Here is a 9,299-nt window from a genome sequence, read left to right as displayed (position 1 = left end):
CTCTTAGTTTACCAATTGTGTCAAAACAAATGTTCATAGTTGATATGACCACGTGTGCTAGACGTCAAGGGTGGCATGAGCCATGGGTTGATTTGGGCCAAAGATGAAAGAGAAGACAAGCTAAGGATCCAACAAAGCTAGAGGGCCTCCCGACGATGCAAGGAATAGAGACGGCTCGAATTTGAGGACAAATCATTTCCAAGAAGGGGAGGATGATACGAACATGGGTGCCCCAAGAAGAGGGCAAAGTCATGCCAAGTAACTAAATTGCAACTGGAGCTGCATTCAAACAGAAATCGACTTATTGAGATGACGTCGAAATACCCTTCAAAGACAACCAATCTCTTCTTCTTCAAAAGAGCTTCGCGTGAGTATCTTACACGCCTCGATCGGAGTTCGGTGGAGGGAGTTATGGCCCATTTACAAAATTCGCGCATTGAAACGACGAGGATTCCCGAGAGAACGCCCGGACCGGGCGTTTTGGCCTGTGACAAACGCTCGGTCGGGCGAATCTGCCGATACTTAGATTTTGTGGGCCAATTTTCTATTTTTGGAACCTTAGTATAAATACCTTTTGATGTCATTTCATTTGCTAGATTGTGATTGAATTAAAGTTATCTCCCTAGTGAGTTTTTTCTCTTTGAGGAATGTATTCAATTCCTTCCTTGAAGGTTGCTTGTCTCAATTTCATAGATTGATTCAAGTAGAGGTATGCATCAATGGGGTGTATCCATTGAGTAATGGAGCCAAGGGGTGATAGAGCTAATGAAAGTTGTCTAGGGTTGTTTCCATTGTTTTGGTCAAGGTCCTATGGTTGTAGCTCTTTTATCTCATCTTTATACACATGCTTTTCATTCCTAATCTACCATCCTCTCTTGTTTAGATTCAATTTTGGTTGGATATTTTATTATCTTTTGCTTTGTGTTGTGAAATTGAAAATAGCCTCACAAAAAAATTGTTAGATCAAACATCATCAATGTGTAAATTCTTGGGAAATGGATCATAAATCACAAGGATCCACATCAATAGTAGTTTTTAGAGCATCTACAATGGTTGGCGAGCGACCGGCTAGCCGATTCCCGGTGCTGGCCGGTCCGCTCGCCGAACCATTGCAATCGGCTGGCCGAAGCGCTCGCGGATCCGTTCGCCGCCATTGTAGGCTAGCGAGTGGCGAGCGATCGGCCAGCGCACATTTTTATTTATTTATTTTTTTTTAATTTTCGAAACACTATATATACGCGATTTGAACATCATTTTCATTTGCACCGCTTGTGTTAACGAGCTATCTCTCTCTCTTAATTTCTGTACAAGAGCAACAACGCAAAATGAGTAACGCGGGTGGTAGTAGTAGTAGTAGTGATTGCTCGCCTATACGTCCGGTGAGATAGACCGGCTGATACAGAGGGCTTTGCAGCCGGCGGTACCTCGACCTCGACCAGTTGTCCACCGCCGAGCAGTGATTGCTTGGGATCACGTAGTTGCATATCAGCGGTTATATGACGACTACTTCACAGAGCAACCGCGGTTTAACGCCAACCTGTTCAGGCGGCGTTTTAGGATGCGCAGAGGAGCTGTTTATGCGTATCGTTGACGCTTTGAAACGTCGATATCTGTGTTTCCGCTTCAGGCGCGATGCGGCTGGCAGACCCCTATTCAAAAGTGCACTGCGACAATCAGGCGGTTGGCCTACGGAGGCGGGGCGGACATGTGGGACGAGTACCTCCACATAGGTGAGACAACTGCCCTGCAGTGTCTGAAGAATTTCTGTGAGGGCGTCGTTGAAATATTCGGGGACGAGTATCTTCGAAGCCCTAACTCCCAAGTCTGTCAGGATCTGATGCAGATGCACGGGGAGAAGCATGGGTTCCCGGGGATGTTAGGCAGCATAGATTGTATGCATTGGGAGTGGAAGAACTGTCCCGCTGCCTGGAAGGGGTTCTACACCACCGGCTACAAGGGAAAGAATCCCACGACGATCCTCGAGGTCGTAGCTGATTACCGGCTGTGGATTTGGCATGCGTATTTTGGGGTAGCCGGGTCGAACAATGACCTAAACGTTCTCAACTCGTCGCCCCTTTTCAATTAGCAGTGCCGGTGCCAGGGCGTCGGTCCGACCATCAGTTTTGTCGCCAACGACAACCGGCATGATATGGGCTACTACTTGGCGGATGGGATATACCCTAGGTGGCCCGTCTTTGTGAAGACGATCAGATGCGCAAATAAGGACATGAAGGCCTACTTTGCGGAACGACAGGAGTCGGTACGCAAGGACGTGGAGCGCGCATTTGGTGTGCTCCAGGCTCGATGGGCGGCAATTAAGGGTCCAACCGCCAACGCGTTTGTGGCATGTCGACTGCATTGCTTCTATAATGTACGCCTATATTATCATGCACAACATGATAGTCGAAGATGAAGGTGTACAACTGACTAGTTGGGCTAATGACGATGAAGCCGGTCCAAGCCACGGCGTGGCCACCCCAACGTACGACGGGGGTACCTCACGATGAAACCGGCCGCCTCCAGGCACATGCCGACATGCGCCAAGTGGATGCCTATATTCAACTCCAAAAGAATTTAATTGAAGAGTTGTGGGCGCGGAGGACTGCACGGCGATAGTTGTTTTTTGTTTTATTATGTATTTTTTTAATCATGTAAATTTCTTTTTGGACGCACTTTTTTTAATTTAAATGAAATTATTGCATTTTCCCGTATATGTGTCGTACATGTTGAAGAATGATTTCCTTTTGCTATTTATTTAGTTATTTTGTTTTTACGTCTGGTTTGTTTGAAATGCTTCTATAAGTATCAATATACTCCTCCGTTTGTGAAATATTGTTCACTTTTATTATTTCGGTCCATCCTTGAAATGTTAGTTCACTTTGCTTTTTTTCACTTTCGGTAAATGTAGCTCACTTTCCACTAACTCATTACACTAATATTTTATTATAAAATTAATATATAAATGTGGAACCCACAAACCTTTAACCTTGTTTACTCACTTTTCTTCATATTTTTTAAAACTTAAAATCATGTCGAGTCAAATGTGCACTCACTTTTCTTCACATTTCTCAAAATTCATGTCGAGTAAAAAGTGGATACCATTTCATCAACGGAGGGAGTAATGCTTATTAGCAACAAATTAACTCAGAAATTATCTAACTCAACTTAGTTTATCTGAATTACTTGTATAGTATTCATGAACTCAAACGAAGAAGAAGTGGAAGAATTTATAATATAAGCGTTATTCACGAATTTAACGTACATGATAGATCCATAAATGTTTCGAAGCACACATACATATATTAGTAATATAAAAAGGTGAATTAGAGGTTTCCCATTATAGATGTAGTCGGATTAATTCAGACAAATTGTTGGAGGTATTCATCCACAGTAGTATAGTTGACATCAGGGTAGAGCTGTGAAGCCTCGAATCCAAATGATGGCTCAATCTCAAAATATGTCTGATCACTCTTCACAAATACAGAATGGTTGATCGCCAGTATTATGTTTATTGGCATTGGTGAGTCTGCAAATGAATTGATTGGAGAATTGATAGACATTTAATATTGATAAAGAATATATTCCCTCCGCCCCTAATAAATTTGTCACCATTTGACCGACCCAGCACGAGTTTTAAAAAATATACTCCCTCCGTCCCCCATTAGGAGTAACACTTTGACCGGACACGGATTTTAAGAAATGTAAAGAAAAGTTGGTTGAAAAAATTAGTGGAATGTGAGACCCACTTTTTTGTATTGCTTTTATAATAAAATGTGAGGGAAATGGGTTAGTTGAATGTGGGACCTACTTACCATTTATGGTAAAAATGAAGTGCTACTCTTACTTGGGGACGGAAGGAGTAATAGAGAATGGATTGAAAAAATTAATGGAATATGTGTACTACTTTTATATAGTATTAGTTTTATAATAAAATATAATTGAGAATATGTCAGTGGAATATAAGATTCACTACCAAAAATAGTAAAAGTAAAATGTGACAAAAATTTTTTAGGACAAATAAAAATGGAAATAAGCGATAAATTTTCAAGGACAAATGGAGTAGAGGACATGAATACCTGCAATCTGTTGAAGAAGTTGGTGTTCAGGAAGATAGATTTTGTGGAGGGTTTTGCCGATTTTGTTCTCCCATAAAGAAGCAATCTCATTGAAGGAGTATATGTTTTTGGGAGGCTTGATGTAGAGTGTCTTGTTCAATGTTGTTGGATCATCAACAGCTCTAATGGTGTATGTGGCAATGTCACGTTCATCGTTGATCACAGCTGCAATAGCGAACAAATTAGCAAAAGATAAAAACGAAATAATGAATAGATGGTAGTGTTAGAAAAATAACTAAATCCTAATGCATAACCAAATAACTAATTCTGGAGGTTATTTTTAGATACGAATTAGGTCATTTGTTGATCGATTCAGTCCAGGTTATTTGTAGATCGATTTAGTTCATAACACGGAATGCCAATCTTAGATCGATTTAGTTCATATGAGGGTTATCAACCAAAACAATCTTAAAAACACTTACAATGGACTTCCTCTGTCCTACCAAAGATGACCCACTTTCCTTTTTAGTTTGTCCCATCAAAGGTTCATTACTAAAAATGGAAAGTCTTTTACCTCTACTTTTTTCCCTCTCTCTTACTTTATTATCTTCAATTAATACATAAAATAAAACTGCATAAAATCTCGTGCAGCTCATGGAAAATGTCATCTTCCTTCGGACAGAGGAAGTAGTAGTATCTAAAACTGACATCTATGTTTTTAATCTTAATATTTGATTTTTGATCTAATGGTTCGATCTAATCTAGTTATATGTTACTCCCTCCGTCCTTACATGTGACAAATTTCTTTTAGGCATAGGTTTTTAGGTATTGGTGTTTAGTTGTTAAATGAAGAGAGAATAAAGTGTGAGTGAGAAAAAAGTAGAGAGAAAAAATAGGAGAGTGGATAAAGTATGAGACAGATAGAATGTTGTTTTTTTGTTATAAAATGAAATGTATCACTTATGAGACGACCTAAAAGGAATACGTCTCATTTATAATTTATAAAGTGACAAATGAATCGTAGAATTTATTTATTTTAATTATCACTGTCCAAAATGAATAAATATCTTTTTAACCAACCTTTGGCATTTCCATCTCCAAAGATGAGGAGTTTGTCTCTAGGCGGAGGGGGGATTCCTGGCTGCATGAGCGTTGGCAGAGAATAGCCAGCAAAGTAGTTGGCTGAAACATAGGTGTAGGGAATGCCTTGTGCCTCTATAGCTCTCCGGATGTCAACCTTCACCGACCATGCCGATTTTGCCGGCTCCACCGCCCGGGCACGATCAACGTCATTTCCAAACTCCGATGGCAAGAATCTCTGTGCCATTATATCATTTTTGTTAATGGCTATAGAATTATTTATCTACCGCGCTATATAATGAATCCCGTACTTATTGTTACTACGTGTAATTAATAATTTTTTTCATTTTTAATAAGAGGATTCTGCAATTGACTAACTCATTATATTGACATTCTACTGTTTAATTAATATATTCTGATCCATTCACTTTTATACTAGTATTACTTTCCTTTCCTTTATATGGTCACAATTTTTTAAACCTTAAACTAGTCAGAACGTGTCTTTTATTCACGGGTGTAGGGAATAAGTGATCTTTTTTTGTATGATGAATGGCCCACACAATAGTGGAAAGTGAAATGACCTTAATATTTCCAGCTTGCTTAATAGCAGCAATGATGTTGACTTGATCAACCAACTGCATCTGACCCACCGTGGATATAACCACATCCACCTGCTTTATGGCCTTCACTAAGCTCTCATGCTCCTTCAAATCACCCTATTATATCAGTCAACTCGACTCAATTAAAAAAAAAATTCAAAGTAAGCTAGGCACATAAAATAGCCTACGATTGGTAAATGAAAGTAAAATTTAAAATTAGAAAAATAAAAGGTAAATAATACTTTGATTATAGTGACTCCAAAATTTCGGAAGTCTTGAATGAGTTGTGATTTAGCAGGGTCATCAATTGTAGCTTCTCTCAACAAAGCAAATGTGGGGTGCCCAGATTTCGCACTCGCGGCTACTATGAATTTACCGATATACCCTGTGCCCCCGATAATCAGAATCTTGCTTTTCTCCCCCATTTCTTTATTTTTTTTGAAGAAAATTTATATATAGATCAATATATACCATGGCTGCATCTTTATATACAAGGGAGGGGTGAAGCAAAACTACATAATTGACCTTGAATTTGTGCTAGTTTTGAAGGATGCTTAGTTACTAATATATGACAAATTTATGGTATGCTTTGGTGCATGGTTGGTGTCTCATGTGTGTCTCTTATATTTGAAGTAAATATTGTAAGTCCAGTTAAGTTTTGTGGTAAGGTTGTGTCAATTTTATTAGTTGCCACATTACTATATGATTGGATGGAAGCATTGCTATGAAAAAGAGAGATGAATGAAAGAGTGTCAAACTGTCAACGAGTAAACATGAGCAAGAAAACATTACTACAATTTATAACACATTAATTTATAATTATTAGGGGTTAGTACACATTAATTTATAATTATTCTTAATAAAATTTAAAAGAAATGGCTATTTAGAGAAAAAATTTAGATTAGTATATAACCCATTAAATTAGTTTAATGAAAAACTTAAGTATATACTCCCTCCGTCCCGCTTTAGCAGTCCCATTGACTTTTCTGTCCTCTTTTTGTAAAAATGATAAAAAATAGTTAAAGATGAGAAATGGTAAATTAAGAGAGAGGTATTATATAGAGAAAAGTGTTATCTATATTATTGTTTCTCTTACTTTACCATTTATCCACTTTAACTATTTTTTATCATTTTTACAAAAAGAGTACAGAAAAGTCAATGGGACTGCTAAAGCAGGACGGAGGGAGTACTATATTAGCAAATGTATCACTTAGCCCAAAAAGTGAAGAAATAATCGTAGAAATGATTGAATTTTAGGTTGAATTTAAATTTCGTAATTAGAGAATATGTTAATCTCATTATCTATAGTAAACAATAAGAGATATTAAAGAAATAAGAAACTGTAGTAAAGAAAAAGAATTGCCTATAGAGAAAGAACAGTTTTTTTGTGTGTAACACACTATAGCAAATTTGGTTCTGAAAAATTATGAATTTTAGTAGTATAAATTTATTAATATGCTATATTAAATAAATTAATATTAGTATATTTAAACACCAATAAAAAATTCTAAAATGACAAAACCATAATGGTCCATGCATTGAAAAGAGAGTTGAAGACACTTTAAGGGCGTGTTCATCTTTAAGGTAGTGTTCGGTTTCCAAGATAAAATAATACCAAAATATAATCTAGGATTGAGTTGTGAGATTATTTTAGTCATAGGGGGGTTAGCTATGACTAATTATCCCCTGATTATCCATCTAGGATTTAGTTATTGGGTTGAATCTCATGAACCAAACACACTACAAATTTAATCTCGGATACAATTTTGCAACCGAACACCCCCTAAGTTTATAAGTACCAAGAAATTGGCTCATTTCTGGGCGTGTCTAGGTGTTCAGTGTCCAAGTTATATATCCGACGAGTCCTAGAATTCAACCATGGCTCGCATTGTTCACTTGAGGGATAGGTAGAATCCAAATCTGCACAGAAGATAGGTTTTTTTATCTGCATCGAAAGTCCCACCCAGAATTGATGCCAAAATTCCATATTTGCCCCTCAAAATATTTCCACCCCCCCACCCCAATTCGTAGTTGTCATTGCAATCGAAGCTACAATCATCATTCTGGATGTTGCCCTAGTTTTGGTCGGCACTGCTCGAGTTACCAATTATTGTACTATCGGAAGGGCGATTGTGGCCCATAGAGCGTGGCTTCTTCTGCTGCCGAAGCCTTCTTCTGATGTCACAAAATCAGGATATTGAATACAAAATGATGAAAGTCATATTTATAGGATATAAAACATTTAACTATAATAATTTTAAAATTTTATGTTTAAACTCAAACATAATTAAATATATATTTTGAGAAATTATAAAGTATATTTTACAAATAGAACATATCTTATATTTAATATGTTAATTATTATTTATTGTTCTACTAATAAAAAATATAGCATACATGTTTATTAAATACTATAAAATTGAAGGTTTCTTTAAGTTATTTATATCATAAAAATAATTATTGAAATATCGAATTATGTGTTCAATATGAAAAAATAATAGACAATAGTTGTATGTAGGTCTAAACCACCAGGGCCAGTCCATCGGGTTTCGGGTCTGGCCCACTCTGGTTGCGTGATAATTAAGTTGTAATTTTATCGGGTTGAAAATTGCCAATCTTAATCTTCTAAATTTGGCTAGCTATTCGGGCCAGCCCTCAGGTTAACACTTGTGCTCCATCAAAAGCTCATACTTATCAGGACGAAGAGAGTCAGATTTTGGATTGAAGATTGCTACCAGGTTTTGGACCCCGGTTCCCAACCATGTGTTAGGCCTTTGCTCGGGTTGTGCCTTTGTTGCTATTGCATGTGTTTCTTGAGCTATGTAGGTTTTTGGTGTTGATTCGGTCTTTTGTTATTTGGTTAGGTTGTTGTTGTGTTTTCAGTTTTTACGGTTTAGCTTTTGACCGCTTGTCTTAAACTTTTGCTCGCCAAATACTGACTCGGCCCTTTTTTAATTAATAAAAAAAACATCGAATTTAATTTGCGTATTCACCTTAAAAAATGTAAAAGGATGACATTCAATCCGTGTCAGCACTCGGTTTGGCGTATTTTATTTCCGCTTGCCAATTCTATTTTTTAGATCTTAAAAATTCATTTTGAGGCTAAAATGGGTGAGCCATTCATTGAACCTAATCACACAAACTTGACATTGACTCATCGAGGGCTTTATTCCAAGCCCTCTTCATCCACTCAACATGGGATGTTTTGAACCACAGAGAAAAATGTCTACAAATGGATATAATTCACAAATAAGTTTGATTTTGTTCATATAAAAACTCTTTATCTATTTTTACAAATTAATAAGGAATATTTTGTCAAAATGTGCTCTTTGTTGTGCTAGTCGCAATGTGTATTTGCTTATCTTATGCATTTATATGATATTTTTTATTTGTATTTAAATGTATAAGAATCAAATAATTCTAATTATTTTGCTTAGTACACATATAGTATACATGTTCATTATAGTAGGTGACATAGTCTATTCTTTGTAGAAGAGAAATTTTATTTTACAACCCAAATAGTCTTTGATTATCTCTTGTAAATGATTGCGATGTCAGTCAGTAT

The 9,299-nt window shown here is 36.9% G+C and overlaps 1 protein-coding gene across 2 annotated transcripts; it reads right to left on the bottom strand.

Annotated features, from left to right (window-relative positions):
• Nucleotides 1-3,202: 3,202 nt before the first annotated feature.
• LOC125202293 (isoflavone reductase-like protein) lies at nt 3,203-6,194 on the bottom strand. 2 transcript variants are annotated; one of them, XM_048100671.1, is made up of 5 exons: nt 5,977-6,194; nt 5,717-5,851; nt 5,136-5,373; nt 4,077-4,280; nt 3,203-3,526 (listed from the first exon to the last, which is right to left on the bottom strand). In XM_048100671.1, the coding sequence occupies exons 1-5, from the start codon at nt 6,157-6,159 to the stop codon at nt 3,360-3,362; spliced, it is 927 nt and encodes a 308-aa protein (XP_047956628.1). In that variant the 5' UTR covers nt 6,160-6,194; the 3' UTR covers nt 3,203-3,359. The 2 variants fall into 2 exon arrangements, with proteins under 2 accessions (XP_047956628.1, XP_047956629.1); XM_048100672.1 differs by having other exon boundaries at nt 5,717-5,839.
• Between the last annotated feature and the right edge of the window lie 3,105 nt (nt 6,195-9,299).

Source organism: Salvia hispanica, chromosome 1 (assembly GCF_023119035.1).
Source record: "Salvia hispanica cultivar TCC Black 2014 chromosome 1, UniMelb_Shisp_WGS_1.0, whole genome shotgun sequence".
In the NCBI taxonomy this organism is placed as follows: domain Eukaryota; kingdom Viridiplantae; phylum Streptophyta; class Magnoliopsida; order Lamiales; family Lamiaceae; genus Salvia; species Salvia hispanica.
This window is presented reverse-complemented; position numbering and strand designations above follow the sequence as displayed.

Bases quoted from the DNA above. Each gene is read 5' to 3' on its own strand.
- LOC125202293 (XM_048100671.1), bottom strand. From the start codon at position 6,159: ATGGGGGAGAAAAGCAAGATTCTGATTATCGGGGGCACAGGGTATATC. The intron at 5,374-5,716 runs GTCATTTCACTT...ATAATGGCACAG, and splicing joins AGCAAGCTGGAAATATTAAG to AGATTCTTGCCATCGGAGTT. The intron at 3,527-4,076 runs GTATTCATGTCC...ATTCATTTGCAG, and splicing joins ACTTCTTCAACAGATTGCAG to ACTCACCAATGCCAATAAAC.